Source organism: Hylobates moloch, unplaced genomic scaffold (genome assembly GCF_009828535.3).
Source record: "Hylobates moloch isolate HMO894 unplaced genomic scaffold, HMol_V3 SCAFFOLD_1, whole genome shotgun sequence".
Taxonomy (NCBI): Eukaryota; Metazoa; Chordata; class Mammalia; order Primates; family Hylobatidae; genus Hylobates; species Hylobates moloch.
The window spans coordinates 51,037,561-51,057,513 of NW_026652276.1; the positions used below are offsets into that span (position 1 = coordinate 51,037,561).

Below are 19,953 nucleotides of genomic sequence, written 5' to 3' on the forward strand. Positions count from 1 at the left end.
AGTTCCACAAAAGTTATAACTGATCCTACTTGTACCACTGTATTATCTCTTTTATTTATTTATACTTCCTCCCTAGAATGATAAACAGAAAAATATTAAGCATGCCCAATAATCCAGTTCTTCTCCATGCACAGATGCACATTTTAAAAAGGAGGAAAGAGAACTCAGGAAGTGAGGCAGAGTCCACTAAAACTACTCCCATCCAAAACATTCTGTTTCCTTCTCAGCTGCAGGTACAGGGAATCAATGCCTCATTTCTTTGGTTTAGTTAACAGTACACCTTTACTTCTACAGATGCTTTATGCAAACTGCAGAAAAGCTGCATATAAATGTATTTTTTATTCATGTTTTTAAAATATTTAGAGAACTTGACCCTGTGAAATCCTTTATAAAGACTTTTCACAACAGGAAATTTTCTCATATTATATCATATACATATTTATGCTTCTGTTTATGTATATGGCATTAGACTTTTGTACAATAGGACATGACTATAGCCAAATCTTCAGGGACCAAGCACATATTCTTATCTGATAATCTGCTCCTGTCCCTACTAACTACAAATGTCGAGAAAGTTCATGTCTTTTTTGACAGTTTACTGCCTTGCATCTCAATGAGTAGCTTCTCCCTGATTAGAGTTTGTTAATCTTATGAAGGTATCCAAGAAGATGCCTATGGATTTCAAAATTCCTTCTAAATTCCTCAGAGAGCAGTATTCTGCTTGCTTTAGAATGCCCCCAACATCCACTACAATACTTGCACACAGTTGATCATAGAAAGCAGACTGACTTGTCTAATCCACATTACTCGTGCTAAATCAGTAAAAACTCAACTCTTTCTGAGGGTATAAGCAAATACCGCTGGACTCAAACAGACAGAAGAAAGAAAGAAGAGTCTGAGGAAGAAAAGACAGTTCCCTGGCACAAAATACAAAGTCTAAACACTACAGATGACCTTCGTGTGTACTTACATATATTTCACTGTGGTCAAAGCGCTTCTTGAGGTTGTTGATGAAAGTCTCCTCATTGAGAGGTTCTAAAAGAACCATATCCCCAACTCCAATCATATTGTCCAGAAGTGAGGTTTTCACCTCCATTTTGGCCATGGTCTCCAGCTGCAGGAGAGAGGGAAAGGCGTCAATTTAAATGAGCAAAATAATTTCAAATAGGTTCTTGGCACTACTGCAGAAATCCAACACTGGTAGTTCCAAATAACTCTCACTAGCCTTAAAAAATGTCATAACCTCTCCTCCCTATGAACTACATCAGGAGCCTCTGACTTGGCTGCAGCTGCCCCATTTGCCAACCTGCTGCCACAAATGAACCTCCTTCCCAGTCCATCCTCCCTGGTAAAGTCCACCTACAGAAAAAGCCCCTAGAAAGCCACGGTCTTCTCCCCAGCAGAGAGTCGCAAAACTCGGGACGGGGTGGGGGGCGGGGGGGGGGCAGACCTAACCCACTCCCACTTTCCCTCAGCCCTTGTGTACCAATGTCAGACTATATGAACCTGCTTCCTCGAAGATGATAAAAAATGATGCTGTTAACATTTGTTGTTTACTTGCCACATATCAGACACTATACCAAGAACTTTACATTAATTTAACCCTCACAATAACTCTATGAGGTAGGTATTGTCATTCCCACTTTAAGATAAGAAAATTGAAGCTCAGAGATTATGAACATTGCTATGGTTACTTAAAAATGTTTTGCATTTGATGTGAAAGAACTCAATCACCACGTCTAACATGGCATCTATGGGAGGAAATTTCATTCTAGACAATCAATACTGACATATAAAGAAAAGAACATAACCCACTTGTAAATCACAGGCTGCCAGTATAACATAACCTGCTAAAAGTGGCCTCTACGTTCTTAATTCTTGTACCAACAGACATGCCACTATAACAGCAGAATCAAATTAACATGCAGTAAACAGACCAGAAATACTACAGTTTCCCTTTGGCTCAATGTGAAAAATATGAAAATCTACCAAGTGGAAACAGAGGCACGCTACAAAGGCAGCATTCTACCCTGCTACTAATGTGCATGGTGCCACCCAACAGCAGAATGCTAATCCCCAAGGCTTCCAATCTGATCACTGTCAAGAGTACTAAAAATCTTTCAAATTTCTGAGCATAGGAGTGTGTGGGATATGTCTGTGTGCACACTTGTGTCTGTATTACTTTTCCTAATATTACCAGAACTAAATGGTAAAATGGTAAAACTAAATTCATCTGGGCCATTCTCTCTAAATGTTTCCAGTGTTGAAGCCAGTTCTATGTAACTTCAGTGTGCTGATACTCAATCATACTTCAGAATACTAATAAATACTTACATATATACCTGCTGCTGATAATGAGTGGAAAGGACATTTGATTCTTCCTATTAAGGAGTCACTCCGGCACACTATGTCTTATGAAGGTTGGTGTCCTTACTGAAATCTCAGCAACTTAAACAAATGTCCCCCAGTTCTAGTCTAGAACATCCAGTAGGTCTTGTAGAGGCAACAGAAACTACATTTAGTTGGTCTGGTTTAAAGAGAAGCGGGAAGGGCTAGTAATTAAGAAATTCATTATTATTAATTACAAGCAATTTATATAAACCCACAAACATATCCTTTTTTACTGATCCTATTAAAACAAGTTTTTGGCTATGAAAAGCCAAAAAAGAGAGACTAAGATGAATTTATGAGACGTTCTCCCATAAATAAAATAAGGAACTATTTAACACTAAAAAGAAAAGCAATAGAGTAATTTTTTTGTTACTGTATGTTTTTTATAATTTTATGCCAAATACACCTGGAACAAAAAGTCCCAGATAGGCCAGGTGCAGTGGTTCACACCTGTAATCCCAGCACTTTGGGAGGCTGAGGCAGGTGGATCATGAGGTCAGGAGTTCAAGACCAGCCTGGCCAAGATGGTGAAACCCCCATCTCTACTAAAAATACAAAAATTAGCCGGGCATGGTGGCAGTGCCTGTAATCCCAGCTACTTGGGAGGCTGAGGCAGAGAATTGCTTGAACCCAGGAGGCGGAGCTTACAGTGAGCCGAGATCGCGCCACTGTAATGCAGCCTGGGCAACAGAGTGAGACTCTGTCTCAAAAAAAAAAAAAGAAAAGAAAGAAAGAAAGAAAAGTCCCAGATATCACTAAAACTCAACAACATCGGCCCAAAGAATTGCTCTGTATATTTTGGAGTTGGCTGGGCTCTGTTTCAGAACAAAACTGATGGGGGTGGGAGGCACGTGCCATGCTATGGAAATGCAGCAGGAGCCACAGAGATGGTGGAGCCAGAGCCAGAGTCCACAGAAGGACTTGCACAGGGAGAGGACCATTTGTCACAATAAATTTGTCCACAATAAATTAACATTTGAATCAAAGTTCAAGTTCTCAGGCTCCATGTAATGCCAAAAGCACTCAAGCTGCCATGCATTACATATAATTTGGCAGATGAGGGAAGAAGGCTTAGGGATTAAGGGGGAAGTCAACCTGAGAAGGGTTTCAAAAATAACTACCTCAAACCAGCAATTTAAATTAAGCAAAGAGGAACTCTGCCCTGGGGTGGATTCCTGTATATAGTCTATTTATAGGAACAGCTGCAGAAAGACAACACAGCTTCCCTGCAGGTAACAATAATTAAGCAGCCAATCTTTCTCTGTAATTACCCGCTTCACCATCTTTTCCAATGTGGAAAAGATGGTGAAGCGGGTAATTACAAATTTATATCTAATTTTTACACCTCATCCCAGCTTTCTAATCCAAAGAGGAACAGAGTGCAAAAGAAATGCTGAGTTACAGGTGACTGGTAAAAAGTGAAGACCTCTGAAAATTGTATTTTGCAAACCAAAATACAATAAAGCAAGCCACACTGAAAAGGTGACACCAAGAGTCACTGAGTCATGCAAACAGTTTTGCTTTGTTTTGTTTATCTTTTTAGCATTTAGGGACACTGGGAGAAGATCCAGTGACAGCCTACCTCATTCTCAAGGTAAAAATAGGACACTAAGGAAATGGTGTGGGGGTATTTCCATATCTTCTTATGGTGGTTTCTGGTATTGTGACCACCATCTCTAGCCTTGGTTTGGTTCACTTTGACATCTCAATGAAATTAGTTCATGTATTTGCTCCACCAAAAGGATCCATTTGTTTTTTTCTCTGAAGGAGCTATGTGCTTACCATGGGCACAAGTTTCAGAATCACTTGCTAACTCCACATTTCCATAAACCATTAGAAGAATTCGCATGGGGCTCTAGGGAGAATTAAATGAGAATGTATGTAGAGCACTGGGCATACTTTTTGTTGGACATATACTGTTATAGATCTACCTCCTCCCTTCCAAGAGCCCTCACAACGAATCCATGCTGTTCTGGGTACCAAAAATGAACATGTGATCTAGGCTAAGTCAATCAACATATTCTCATCTTCTAGCCAGTATAACTGATTCAAGGCTGGACATGTGACTGAGCTTGAGACTGTGGCTTCGAATACTAGGACCAAAGGTTCTCTGTCTCTGGATGGCATGACTTGCAGACGTGACACTTGGAACTACTGCAGCCATCTCTACTTTCATGAGGAGGGTTGGTAGGAAGAGGAAGATGACACATGGAGGAGGACAGGGCAAGAAAATTACCTGGAATTGGCCAGGCGCGGTGGCTCACACCTGTAATCCCAATACTTTGGGAGGTCGAGGCGAGTGGATCATTTGAGGTCAGGAGTTTGAGATCAGCCTGGCCAACATGGTGAAACCCTGTCTCTACTAAAAATACAAAAATTAGCCGGGCGGTAGTGGCACACCCCTGTAATCCCAGCTACTCAGGAGGAGGTTGAGGCAGGAGAATTGCTTAAACCCGGGAAGTGGAGGTTGCAGTGAGCTGAGATCGCACCACTGCACTCCAGCCTGGGCAACAGAGTGAGACCCGGTCTCAAAAGAAAAAAAGAGAAAAAGAAAATTACCTAGAATTATTAGTACTGGAGCCTTGATGACATCCCAAACCTCCAGATCAAACTGCACTTGAAGCTTGCTTCCATCTCTCAAGTTTTCAGTGATGTAAGCCAACTAGTTCTCTTTATTGTCTAAGCTGTTTGAGTTGGATTTTCTATTATTTGCAACAAAAAGCATTTTACCTAGTAAGAGACTGGTACCAGGAAGTGAAGTGTTCTAAATAATACACCAAAAAGCAAAAACTGGCTGATCTAAGGCACAGGCATGAGGACCTGCTGTGTTGGACTGACAAGATGATCATCTTCACTATTTAATAGTGAAACAGTGGACTAAACCATGGCCCGTGGTATCTTGAGACTTGGACCTTTATGCCTGCGGCATTCGAGAATTTGAGAAAAATTCAAGATGCCAGAGTATGGGTTGGCTATTTCTTAAGGATTTACAAGAAAAAGACAAGCTTGCTGTGAAACTGGACTGTCTGAAAGGCCAGAGAGGAAAACATATGGCACTGCTCAGAGGGCTCACTCTGCCTGGAGGTGGGAGACACAGAGATGTAACCTATCCCAAGCACCACCTCTGCCTCTGTGGCCTGAGAAAGAAATAAGCACTTCTGCCATGCAGATGTAGCCCAGGACAGGTGCCACCTCACTCTACTGCTTCTTATGCTTCTTACTAGCCCCAGGTGGATTCTACTACTAAGAACTATGGCAATCTGCAAAGTACCAAGGCCAGGAAACAAATTATCAGACCATGTTCTAGTTTCAAAACTTTGGGACTTGGCAGTATATTCAGTTTGGGTTACTAGTCCAGAAAAGCAGTCTCTCTATCTAAGGGTACCAATTTAAGCCAGCCACAAGCCCGCCAACTGGTGCCAGGCAACTCCACAGGCTGTGCCAGTTCTTTTCAGCTGTTTGTCCATCCAAGAAGAACAAAATATATTATTGCAATTGTTCCTTCCCCTATCTACTCTCATCTCAAGAACTTCCAAAATTACTATCTGTATTTCAACATACATTAATTCATTTACTGGTATCTTTTGCAAAGTTAAAATACCATTTAAAATACTGACAGAAGCATTTCAAAAGTTCCTCGAAATCCAAGAGAATGCAGCATAAACATCCTATAGCATCTGAAAATGGCCATCTGTGACCTACCATGTAAACTTAATGAGTCTACCCAATCACTAACCTTAAATTGCAAGCCACCTACCATATGTCAACATCATCTACACTTGGGAATGTCAAGACCAACACAGCCCCCCAACACACAGAGATGGCTACACAACAGCACATCCAGCATGGTAATTCCACTATTCAATATCAAAATGATACTACAAAGGAGTTATTCCAAATAAATAATTAAATAATAACTAAGAGGAGATGGATGATAAGTTAAAATAAAATTCATCTTATCTCGTGCTCCTCCATTGAATTTGAAGTTCTCAGAGTACCACAGATAAGAACAATGTATACGTTGAAACACTTTTATTGTAGAATTTGAAAGAATATTCACAAATCAGAGCTGAGGTTGCAATGATTAATAAGAATATTAAATCACTAACATGGTTTTAAATTTGAAGGAACTTCTTTTTTTTAGATTTAAATAGAAAGAGGATCTTGCTATGTTGCCCAGGCTGGTCTCAAACTCCAGGTTTCAAATGATCCTTCTGCCTTGAACTCCCAAAGTGCTGGGATTGCAGGCATTAAGTCACTGCACCCAGCCTAAAGGAACTTTTAAAACAAAGCCAAAAGAGTCATTTGCAGGAAAACTTAGTGAAAGCAGTTATCTATTGCTTTGGTAATTGTAAATGAGGACATTTAAAACACATATATTATAACATCATTAGCAGTATACACCAGAGGCAGCACCTACAGGGATTCTTCTTCGCATAGTAACAAGTGTGTTTTATCTGACTCCAGTTCCACTCATTAACCTCCCTGTATAGTGGTCATGTATGCATGACAGCACCTTTTCTAGAAAATCAGCTCTTTGGTGTCAAGAATCACGCCTTATTCATCTTCATTTCCTGAAAGCACAGTGCACAGCCTCTTGCACACGGTAGCCATTCAGTGATATACAAAGGGAAAACAAGTATGCAAATTTCCGATTGACAACTGAGTCGTACAACAATGCACATCCTCACAGCTGCCATCCTTTGGTTTGGTCACAGCAGACCAGAAGGCAAAACAAAGACAGTGGCTTCAAGCCACTTTGATCCATTCCTCCAAAAACATCTTATCAACAAAGGGCAGGAAACAGAACTGAGCCACTTGGCTCCCAACAAGATCACTAATGCTTTTAAGAATAACATGAGAAACATATTTAGGTAAGAAAATGGAGCCAATGTGGCAAGATTTCATGAACACACTAACTCTCAGCAAATCCTGATGGCAAAACAAAGGCAAAAGAGGGGCCAAGTCTGTAGGATGTGGTTCAGTACCTAATATAATGAGCTAAGGGAGTGAGAAAAACTGGAATTTCCTTCCTAGATCTTTTAAAATAGCACCAAATCTCATCTCTCTCAGAGGGGTTAGATTAAATTTCCACTCAATTCAGTTCAACCAGCTTTTACAGTATTGAGGCCTGTTGTGTTGCTGGCATGGTGTAAAGTGCTAAGAACACAGTGAACATCGTGGTACCTCCCCCTCCCTGCATCACCCTCTAGGAACTCACAGTCCAATAGGAAAGTCAAGAAAATAGGCCACTTTTGAAATTTTCAAGCAACTTTTTAATAATTAAAAGTAATACATGTTCACTATAGAAAAAAACTAGAAAATATAGATGAGCAAAAAGACTATAAACCAAATTCAACATCTTTATGCTTTGGTCTAAATCCTTCTGAATTTATTAGAATCCTTTTGAAAGCTGCTTTTTACAACCAACGAATTGGCCACCTTTCCTTGTTTTGTAAATTTTGATATGTTGTCTTAAGGTAGGAATGTGACATCATTCCGCAGGAGCTGAAATTGTGGCGCTGCATCCATAATGCCCCCACCACTTTTAAATTCAGCCAAATTGCATGGCCATCTGCTCCTTTATTCTTACCTTCTCCTTTACCCCAAATTAGCAACCCATATTATCGACAGCCTGCCTACCAATCATCTCTACCACTTGGCTGCGTCTAACATCTCGACACATTTCCAAAATTTGTATTAATCATCCCACACCAAAATATAAAAAACAAACAAGAAAAATCCTATTCCCTCTAAATTCCACAAAATAACAATTGATCCATCCAGGTTCTCATCCTTGGCTTCTCCCTGTCTCTTCCTTCCTCCCCCCATATCCAATCTGTCTCACTGATTGCATCACCTTAATTACTCTCACTTCTATTCCTTCCCCTCAAGAGCCTTCTAAGGGGTCTCTCTGCCTTGTCTCACCACCACAGCCTTGCCAGCCCTTTCCTTTTCCCCATCCCACACCACCCAAGTTACTTTTTCAAATCACAATCTGATTAGGCATACCCTGCTTCAAACCCTTCAATAACTCTCTAGTGCCTTTCAGCCAGCATTATGATTCTTTAGCAGAGCCTCCAACAAATTAAACATAGACTCCCTATGTGACTGAGAAATTCCACCTCTCGGTATATACCTAAAAGAAGTGAAAGAAGGCACTCAAACAGATGTTGGTACACCCATGTTCATAGCAGCATCATTCACAACAGCCAAAGGGTATAAGTAACCCAAGTGTCCATCAATGGATGAATGGATAAACAAAATATGGTACATACACAAAATGGAACATTACTCAGCCTTAAAAAGGAAAGAAATCCTGATACATGCTACAACATCAATGAACCTTGAGGGCACTAAGTTATGTGAAATAAGCCAGTCCCAAGAGTACAAATATACGATCCCACTTACATAAGGTACACAGAAAAGTCAAATTAATAGAGACAAAGAAGAATGGTGGTTACCAGGGGCTGGAAGGAGAGAGTAATGAGGAGGTGCTATTTAACAGCTAAAGTTTTAGTTGGGGATAATGAAAAATCTCTAGAGATAGTGATGATGGCGGCACAACAGTGTAAATGTACTTAATGTGACTAAACTGTACACTTAAAAAAGGTTAAAATGGTAGATTTTATGTTATGTATATTTTACCAAATTAAAAAAAAATTCCTTAGCAGAGAACACATAATTCTTTCTCCTTTCTCCGTAGTCCAATCTCTCCCCTGCAAAGTCCCCACTTACACACACACAAAGATGCCAAGGCCTGCCACAGCACCTTCAACCAGACCACAGCTAACTGAGTGGTGGGTATACACCAGCCCAAAGCTTTCAAAGATCTGCCATCAGGACACAAGACACCACAGTCAGGTGGCTCACAGAGATCCAGGGAACAGCATATCATGCAGGGGAACCTTCCCAGACTCCTCCAGAGGAAGCCTGTCTGAAGAGAAGAATGAAGCATGGTGACAGACCACGGGGGGCAGACAGAACAGCTGCCTTTGCTGCCCAGAGTGGTTCTAGCTGTAGGCCCTCGAGAGGTTCCGCTGAGCCTCTTGTCAGACATAAATACCCCCCCGACTTAAACCAGTGTCAATAACCATTCCTCATAGAAGACATGCTGTGAGCAGGCCAAATCTTACGGACTGAATGCTTGTGATCCCCCAAAATCCATTATGTTGAAGCCCTAGCCCCCAGTATGATACTTGGAGGTGGGTCCTTTGGAAAGTAATTTGGTTTAGATGCAATCAGGAGGGTGAGGCCTCCATGAAGAAATTGGCATCCTTATAAGAAGAAAAGAAACCAGGGCTCGCTCTTTCACTGTAGTGTGAAGACACATCAAAAAGGCAGCCATTTGCAAGCCAGGAAGAGGACTCTTCACCAGAAACTGAATCTACCAACAACTTGATCTCCCACTCCACAGCCTCCCGAACTGTGAGAAATAAATGTCTGTTCTTTAAGCCACCCAGTCCATGGTATCTTGTTACAGCAGCTCAATCAGACCAATATGCCAAAATACTTCCCTTCCCTCACAACTGTGAGTTTGTTTGTCTGCTCTTCCCCTGGAGAAGGAGGTTTAAGTTCTCAATGTGCAAAGGCCCCATGCCTGGCAGCGTGGCTGACACACAGGGCTCTGGTGTGTAGAGAGAAAATGAATAAATAAATGCACATTAGACAAGCACCGCCCATTCTTCTGTCCAGGATGGTTTTCACCATCGCTACCCTTCCGCCCCAGGTCATAACTGGCAAAGGACCATCAGAGAGCCTCGATGACATACTAGGAATGTCCTCATGAAGGATTAAAGTTAGAAACCAAAGGACAAGACACTTCCTTAGTATTTACCAACCAAAAAGGCAAACTGGGTGAAAACTGGATTCTATAGGACAATTTACTCAAGCAGCATTATTCTCAAAGGTGATGCGGCTGGTGGGCCACACAGAACCACACGGGGTGCCCTGCAGGGCTCCCTACAGCATTGGAGAAAGTGAATGCCCCAACATGCATCTGCAGAAAGATTTAGGTGATGGCTGATTTTCATTCCTACCTACACACTTGCTTAGAGATATTTATATAAGGTGTGTCTATTCATGGCATTTACCTCACCAATTATAGTTCTCTCATTTTCCAATCCTTAATTTCACTGTGAAAGCCAACTATATATTGAGAAACCCCTCACCCCATTTTCTCTAAAGCTTTCTGCTGAAAATGTCTAATGGAATGCTAGTAGGAGGGCTTTTGTTAAAATCTTGGATTATGGAAGAAATAGGCACAACTACTGGGCAATTTCCATATAGTATGTTGTTGCCTTGTGTTCAAATTCTGGCTAATACAAAGGACATGAAATTACCAGGCAATGAGGAAATCCAAAAATTTACACAGGAAGTGAAAACAAACAAATGGATAAAAGCAAATGGAAGCCCATTTGCCATACCTGACTCCAACCTTAAAAAGCTGTGAGTGGGAGGGGCTACTAATTCAACAAGCTGGTTATCTAAGGGTTAACACCCTAGGTTTTGTCTCTGCATAGGCAGAGAGGGACCAGCACCCCCAAGATCAAGGTCTGTTTCTGTTTGAGTATAGAAAAGCTGGCCTTATATCAACAAAAGTCATCAACAAGGAGATACCCTCAATCAACCACCCTCAATCCCAGGCACAGGCCAGTTATTAAGGACTGAAAGACAGCATCTAGAACCTTATAATTCGCAAACTGATGAGGGGGAAAAAAGTTTTTTTCCCAACTGTGTAAAGTGAGAATGACAAAATATACCATCTAGACTAATTAGAAGAAATTCTGAGTCAAAAATAACAGCGGCTGCTACAACAACATGGAAGGTTTCGGATTACCAGTTACCAACTCTCACTTGTGACGTAAGGGCAAAATTTCTAAGTGCCTTTGTTTATAATTAAAGAGCAAGGAGAGAGACCTTAGAATCCCAGGCAAAGCCTTCTTTTAAAAAAGAAGGCGGTGGAGCCAGCTGGTTTCTAGAAGAGCCAGGGTGAGGATGAAGCTTTTCTGACGGGTCTGAAAATGGTCTTTCACACCTATTCTATTACATATACCCTTCAGTTTAATTCCTAAATCACCAAGCTCTTCACAACACTGCACAGTTTTTCACAGAGAGTTTTTGCTTCTATATTACAGAAGGCTTGCAGCAATAGTTTACCACAAAGGATCCTTTCGATCTACCCCAATGTGGTACGGCACAGGCTGTGGAGCCACAGACCCAGGCTGGAGTCCAAAAGAATTCATCTCTGGATTTCAAATTTCTAATCTAAAAACTCAGGGATGACAATATCTATTCCACAGGGCTGTTATGTAGCCTGACTGAGAGAGCAAACTCATTAGATGAATTTCTCCCTCTCCAATGCCTCTTTCTTCTTCTCACCCCGAAGAGCTTACCTACTCTTCTGTCCTGTCTCCTAGCAGGTGTGTCCAGGTAACTAACCTAGTAAGTTTCCTCATTTACAGTTGATCTTGCATGAGGTTTAACACCCCGAGGAGGAAATGCAGCCAACATCACTGTCCCTACAGCCATTTCCCAGAGGAAGCTCTGCAGAGTCATGGCAGGAATGGCTGCCAAAGGGCAGGTCAACTTCAGAGAGCACACACCCCACGCCAAGGCTTGGTCTGAAAGTCATGCCCTGCCTCCCTCTCCCCTGCCTCAACATGGACCCCCCCACCTGCCACAACCCTAGAAGGTCCAGAATGGGCAGCATGAAGCCCAGCTGTAGGGGAACCTGTCGTCATGCTATACAGCTCACAATGACTGGAGAAATAATGAGCTAATGTCTGAAAAAAGGCTACAAGTTCCTGAGGGACAAGGTAGCCAAAAACTATAAACCACTGTTACATCCAGAAACACAAACTCAGCTGTACAGGGGAACGTGCTAATTATAATGCACGGACTTTTCAATGAGTTCCTTCGAGGCAGATTTTAAAAATTCCAAGAAGTCGATGTGTTTAGATTGGCAAACCTGAGACCCTGGAACCCCTAGGTGGACGTAAAACTGTTCAAATATAACTGGCACACCGGACTCTTCTGTTCCTGGTGGGTGTACGGACGCCAAGAAAGACTGGTGATTACTGAATTGAATATAGCCACCAGAGGAAAACCAACTTCCCTTCCAAACGAATCAGCTTATTAATCAGAGGGTCCCAATCTCATTCCATGTGCTAAGAACCTCATCAAAGTCTTACACCACTTGTAGATTCATTCCTCTGTTCTCTTTATGCTTGATCAGATCATGCAATCACTCAAGGTACACCTTCATTATAATTAAAAATACAGTGATTTGCACCTGGTAGGCACTCACATAGGGTTTCCTCTACCCATTAGTTTTGGAGGCCACTCCAGATTGGTTCTGAACAAAGACACTCACATAAAACAGCCTCGGATACACTATGGCAGAATGGCATTCTTTAAAAAAAAAAAAAAAACGGGGCCTTCCCATCGTTCAAGCTCTTTTCAGTGACAATGGAGAGAAATGTACTGAATTTAGTGCACTATTCTTGTTTGTAGGCTAAGGAAGCAAATTATCCCTCCAGAAAACAACAGCTTTGGCATTCTGCAACAGATCATAGTTACAATGACTACTGCAGTGGTTCTGGAAAAAACATCCACAAGATCCAAGTGGCAGGCCCAGCTCTGCAACTACCTCACAGTGAGACACTGGGCACAGTGCCACCTTCGAGCCTCAGTTTCCTCGCAAAGTGTATAACACATCATCTCCTAGGATCTTGTCCCAGCTTCCAACACTGTTGATTCAACAAAAAAAACAAGGCTCAACTCTGGAAAGACTGAGTTCGCTCATTCTGGGGTGAGCATGCATCCTAGAATCTGGTTATAGAGAATGTTAAAAACCAAAAAGCCAGCAAATGCCAGACCACAAGAATCTCTCTCAGTGACATTACTCAGAGGCAAAGGAAAGCAGCTCTCTTTATTCTGATCTCATAACCAAAATAAAATGTATTAAGAGTGTAACCATACACAGCACAGAAAGATGCACAGGACAACCAGGTAAGTTAAGCCATGAAGGCACATTTGAACATGTTTTCTGTGTGTTTACTATACATGGTTAGCTACAAAATGGAACTGGCTACTTTTAAAAATTCATCTAGTTAGGAAAGCAAAAAAAAAAGTCTAAAGATTACAAATTAAGTAATCTACATGTAAAGGAGGGGAAAAATATGCATCACTCAATAGTGAAGCTTTGGTAATGCCTTCATACTCAAGGTTTAAAAAAGTTTTTAAGAATAATAAAAATTCAGAAGCTTCCTCAAGCAGTAATCCACTAAAATAAAGTCCAATAAACTATGTAAACAAAGGGAGAGATATTTATACATCTACATTAGGATTTCATGAATGTTTATTAGTTGAGAATTGATCAAACAAAAATAGCTAAGATGTTCCAAAAAAGACACTGATAATGTAAATTGAGAAATAATTTTTAAAGAAAATAGCTAAACTGCTGCAGTGGGTTATTTCACCTACACTGATTAAAATCAGCAATCATATTAGAATTTAGAAACATTTTCTGGGTCAACTTCTGGTTTTTCTAATGTTGGAAGCATTACTTTTAAAATCAAAGGCACCATAATTCTTACATATCCTTAAATATATTCTGAAGTATTTATGAAGAACAAAAGACAATACAAACAAATCAACCTATAAGACATGCCATAACTAATCATTTTTAAGTCACAAATGTTTACCGAAATTTTTGTTTATAAAATTCACATTTATAAATGTTAACTAAATTTGAATAATAGTTCTGCTAATTTCCAAATATTCTACAGGACACAGCAGTTATTTCATGTATTTATATAAGGAGACATACCAACAAATAACACCCCCACACACAGTTTTTTCTCCTTGAATATAGCACATGTTACTAACCTGTAAAGCCATAGGAAAATCCATTTTTAAAGTTAATTACCTTGACCATGTATGGAGTAATACAACAAATTTTCCCAAGGAAAGTTTTGGTAAGAAATAAAACATACAATAGTGAACTACCTTGTAGAAACCCGATTAAGAAAAGTTAACTTCCTTCTACAAGTAGTTTATCAAAAAAGGGGCTTTCAAAATACATTATTATATTATAAATCATCAAAACTTAAAATTTACATTTCTACCCTTACGTCTGTCTCTCAATAGGTGGGTAGAAAAACTAGAGTTCTTTTTAAATGACAAAATTATAGGGCCCCTCTGGTTTAGAAATTAAAACTGCTTACCAACTTTTCTTCTCCATTGTTTTTTCCACTGATTTAACTAGCACTTTAGCCTTCAGTTCATATGAAAGAGAGAGACAAACATTCGTTGTGACAGGGAGAACACACTAAGTACAACAAATATTTTGCAAACAGATAAGAAGAGGAAAGTAGGTCAATATCCTGTGGCTAGGAAGAGGCGGCCTCAGCTTCCATACAGGGCTCTTTTATATGAGTTAATCATATAAAATTGATCGAGAGTCCATCATGAGTACATGCTGGACTCTCTTCTATTGACAACCTCCCACTCTGACCCACGCTTCTGGTATACAAACAGCACTAGGCAGGCAATGAAAGAAGAAAGAATGAGAGACACATCTACTGCTACTCATGCATGTGCAATCTAATTGAGGAAAGAATACTTAAGAGTAAGATAACCAATACAATATGCTCATATAGGGCAGGCGATTCACCTCAAATGGAGGAATATAGAGATGAACATTTCTGTTTAGAGGTGGAGCTACTATCAAAGAGCAGGAGAATCACAGAAGGATAGCTGAAGAGGTGAAACTCGACCTTGAAAGGTGAGTTGGATGTGATTAAGCAGAAAAGAAGTTTAAAGCAAGAAATAAAAAACATATTCAGAAGACGGTGACCTGGCAGAATGGTAGCAGAGGACGGCCAGTATAGGAGCCTGATGAACAATGAAGCTTGGATGAAAGGTAAGCCAAGGCTAGACTGGGAGTCAGACCTAAGGAGCTCACGGTTGTTAGAGTGGTGGAAATGGGTGGGCGGGGAGAGAGAAGCATTACACAGCCTAACCAGCGCATCTGTGCTGCAGTCATTACTTATGTCACACATCAAGATGGCAACTGAGGCTCAGAGTCACTGGTGAAGGTCCCATGGAAGATAAAACTGAGGACAGCCACTACATACCGATGACAGGGAGCCACCAAAATGATTTAGAGCACAATAGAGACAACAAATTTAAAGGAGGCTTAAACAGAGGATGGGCAGTCTGAATTTGTTGGCAAAGTGACTTAAATGCAGGGAGGACTGCTCTGTGCAGTTGTTCAGTTTGTGTACTGCATAAAAGTGGGCCAGCGGCGGGGGTGGGGGGGCGGTGGGAAAAAGATGACTAAAATAAAGTTGAGCTTCTGTGGGATTGTGTCTGCCCCAAAGAGTGCCTTTTTCTCACTGCATACAGGCCCTATATAAGATAGTATATCAAGGAATTCATCTGGGGCCCCAATCTAGTAGTTGAGGAACAAGAATTAGGATAATGCTAATGAAAATGAAAAGGAGATGTGCCAAGGCAAATCACAGATGAGTCTATCATAAAAGGTGGGAAACTAATTTGACAGAGGGTGCAAAAGAGACAGGAGGGTTGAAGACTAAAGTGGAGGTTCTCTTATCCAAATGCATAAGGATAGACAATTTGGCTTATTTTTTTTTAAGTCAGTTAAATTTGGAAGTCATAAAAAATGATACATACTAAACAAGTCATTTTAAATGAAGCTCTACAAATATACATTTATTGCCAATCTTTTGTTATAGTGCTGGAACCTTTTCTTTGAGTATATGTCCACTGTTGCACTCAATGGTCTTTCTTTTATAAACCATCCTCAAGGCATCATCCTCCAAGTCCAACTTCTTTAAAGAATGGTGAGGCTCTAAAGAGCCCTGGAAAGTGATGTGTGGTAGACCTCGTTACCCTTTACAAATGCCCCATACCCCTCTCTACATCCTGCCTTGCTGAATTCAGGCATATAGCCAATAAGACCTTCGCAGCAGGCGTCCCCTCTGCCACACGGACCAGCAATGTTCCAGAAGGTACTGCCCCATCAGACTGTGTTCTGGAGTAAGGTTAAGGACAAATGGAGCAGAGTCCCCATCTGATCCACAATGGACACACAGTGTGAACATGGGTTACTGCTTTGAGCCAGTATGATTATCGAGTTTTACATAATCACAACTTAACTCACCAATCATGAATGACTGATAATATCAGTGAGAATACTTTTATTTTATGATCCCTCAAATTTTTTACTTATCTCAGCCACTCCTAAATTAGCTGCAGTCATTTATGGAAATTCATTCTTATCAGGTGATTTCCAAAGCATTCAAATGAATTTTCATAGAAACAACAATTCTTTTGGCACACATGTTTAAAATCATTATATTAAACTATAATAAGTACACCGGGCACACACAGGTCTGGGAATTAACACAGTCAGGTCTGGAGAAGCATTCATCTTAACTAGTGGGAAAAGAAACTCAAGAGCACACTACAGGGTAGCCCTCTAGCTTGGAGCATTAGGGTATCTACGGCATCGGCTGATCCACTTTACAGAGAAAAAGAGAACACCAACTAATCCAGCAAGTCTGGAAGTCAATAAAAGCTTATACTGTTTTCTAAAGCTGTGAGTCTGGATAATCATAAGAATGAATAGTACTATCGTATTACCAGGTAAAAAATCTGGTTGGCTTTTCAAAAGCATATCCAACTACCATATTTATTCTGACCCAAACATATAGTTGTAAGTGCTTAAGTCATTTAGGAAAGCACGAAAATAACACTTCAAATCCACAACCAGACATAGAGTCAAGAGTACAAGGTCACATGTCATTCTACAACTTGGCTCTTAAAGATAGAGAGAATAAACACAGAAATTACTATTAAAAACTAAATTTGAGTTTCATAATTTAAAATTACATACTTCTTTCAAATTGTCAACACAGACAAATGTTTCTCTGAAAAGGAATTTCACTCTCTTGAAAAAAGCAAAGGCTCCCAGAAAAATCTGGGTGCTTCTATTATAAGTAGCTAAATGGTAAATCCATTCATGACTGACATACTTTTAGAAATCTGACATTCACTCTCTTCAATAAAAATATGTTCTTTTATGTAAAAATGATATTGATATATTTCAATAGACTACTAAAACACTGTGTAAAGACATATACACCAGAAACCCCAAAACAACCAATATTATGTAAACATATACACACTAGAAGCCCAAAACAACCAAAACAGTTAAATAACACACACACAAGTCAATCCTGACCCCAGTACCATGCACGTAAGGCCCCCACTCAGCACCAAATAGAATAACCTTAACTTCTATATAGTTTTAATTCAAAAAAAAAAAAAAGCCTATCTGGGAAAAAAGTAATATTATACCCTCCAAAATAAATCTGCCCCCAGGCTCTACAGGGATAGCTACCCACTCAGTCTTATTTTAACCAAAGTAAGCTCTTGAAAAGAAAGGAAACCTTGGCTGTCCACATCCCACCCCCGGACACTCCTTATTTTCCTTAGTGCTTCTCCATTCTCTACTTGTCACAGAATGATGTTCCCAGAGTTCTATCCTCCGCCTTCCTCTCTTCTCACTCTACCCTCTAAGTAATCCTAACATTATCCACACCTTCCACCACACGTAGCTGCCCATGATCCCCTCATCTGAACCCCAGGCCCTGGCTTTTCCCTAAGCTCCAGACCTTGCATTTCAACAGTCCCTGAAGCTCCCTCACTGCCTGGATGCCCCACATCCCAAAATGAACCCCTCACTTGTGGCTCTGTCTATGCAAACCATTCCCAACAACACACAAGCCAGAAACTAGGGAGTTATCCCAGACTCCAACTCTTCCTGCCCCACCAACCGAGTCACTCCATCCATTACCTGATTACATCAAAGAGTTCACAGCAATCTTTGACCCAATCACCTCGTTCTTAATATCTACTGTCAGAAAATCATTCAAAATATAGAAAATGTTATAGGTACAAAAAGGCTCATCACAGTATTATTCACAACAGCAAAGTGGCAGAAGGAACCCATATGCCCAAAAATAAAGGGATGTTGCAGAAAATGATGGTACTCAATGGAATAATACACAACTATAAAATTTATTCCAAATACTATGTAGCAATATAGAAAATGTATGTACTCTATGATTATGATCACATTTTAAAACATTCACATAAAAAGCCCGGAAAAGAATATTCAGAAATGACCACAGTTGACACTTTTAGAGTGGTAAGCTCATAAACGTCTTTTTAAACTCCATTTTCCTGCATCCCTTCAGCTGCTGTTCAACCTCCCGCTACATCTGTTGCAATACCAACTCAAACTCTCATGAAATAAAGTCTCCCCCTAAATCCTATTATGCTTGCAGCCCTCGGCATGAGATCTTCAAAACTGATTAATTCTTTCAAGAAATCCAACTGGACATATCAACAGCTGCAAAACTGGGCTCCCAACATCTGCAGGGGTTAACTGTTCTAGTCAGAAAAGTTCACCATGCACAAGCTGCTGCCAAGACAGCAAACTGTAAAGCTGGAAGCTAAATCACAGGGTAGGTGAAGTCGACTATGTATCTAATGTCCAACCTGGCTCACTGTCTGCCAGGTAAGGAAAGGGCATTTTCTCCATCCGAGTTGCAGAAGATAGTCAGGTATTACAGCCCAGAGTCCATCAGACACAAAAAGGTCACTTCAAAGGACACAAATTAGTACAAGTTTCCTTTAACATTTTACCTATACCTTTGTATTGTTTTTTAAACTGGCAACAAGTGCTAAGTATTAAGACTGGGCTGGCAGTTCTAGCATTATGTCTTCCATGCTCACGCCATACCCTTGGCATGCCTAGGCTAAACACAACGACTTGATCCTCCTCCACAGTATTAGTGTGTATGAAATAGAGATACAAGGTCATGCCAACATCATATAGCTCTGTGACAAAAGCAAACAAGCAGCTATAACCACTGCCCTACTCAAAAAGCGGATACAGTCACACACCGCATCCGTTTCCGTCAACAACAGACCACACATATAATGGTGGTCCCATTAAGTTTAAAATGCAGTTGAAAAATTCCTATCGCCTAGTGACGTCATGATGCAATTACTTTGTGTTTTTATAAGTTTAGGGTAGCCTAAGTGTACAGTGTTTATAAAGTCTACAGTGGTGTACAGGCCCTCACATTCATCCATCACTCACTGACTCCCCCAGAGCAACTTCTAGTCTTGCAAGCTCTATTCATAAGTGCCCTAGAGAGATATAATTTTTTTTATCTTTTATACCGTATCTTTACTATTCCTTCTCTTTGTTTAGATACACAAATACTACTGTGTTATAATTGCCTACAATATTCAGTACGTAACACACTGTACAGGTTTGTAGACTAGGAGCAATTGGCTATACTTGTGTTGGCTGTACCTGTATACGTGTGTTGGCTATACCTGTATACGGCTGTCTGTCCCATCTAAGTTTGTGTAAGTCCACTTTGTGGCGTCTGCACAATGACAAAATTGCCTGATGATACACTTCACAGAATGTATACCCATCATTAAGTAATA

At 40.4% G+C, this 19,953-nt stretch overlaps 1 protein-coding gene across 4 annotated transcripts in view; it reads right to left on the reverse strand.

The window, feature by feature from the left end:
- Nucleotides 1-19,953, reverse strand: part of MYO1B (myosin IB) — a 175,636-nt gene that overhangs the window by 142,884 nt on the left and 12,799 nt on the right. For all 4 annotated transcript variants that reach the window (XM_058440104.1, XM_032755114.2, XM_032755113.2 and 1 more), the window contains exon 2: nucleotides 971-1,114. In XM_058440104.1, coding sequence (XP_058296087.1) covers nucleotides 971-1,105 — 135 coding nt within the window. In that variant the 5' untranslated portion in view covers nucleotides 1,106-1,114. The remainder of the gene's footprint in view (nucleotides 1-970; nucleotides 1,115-19,953) is intronic.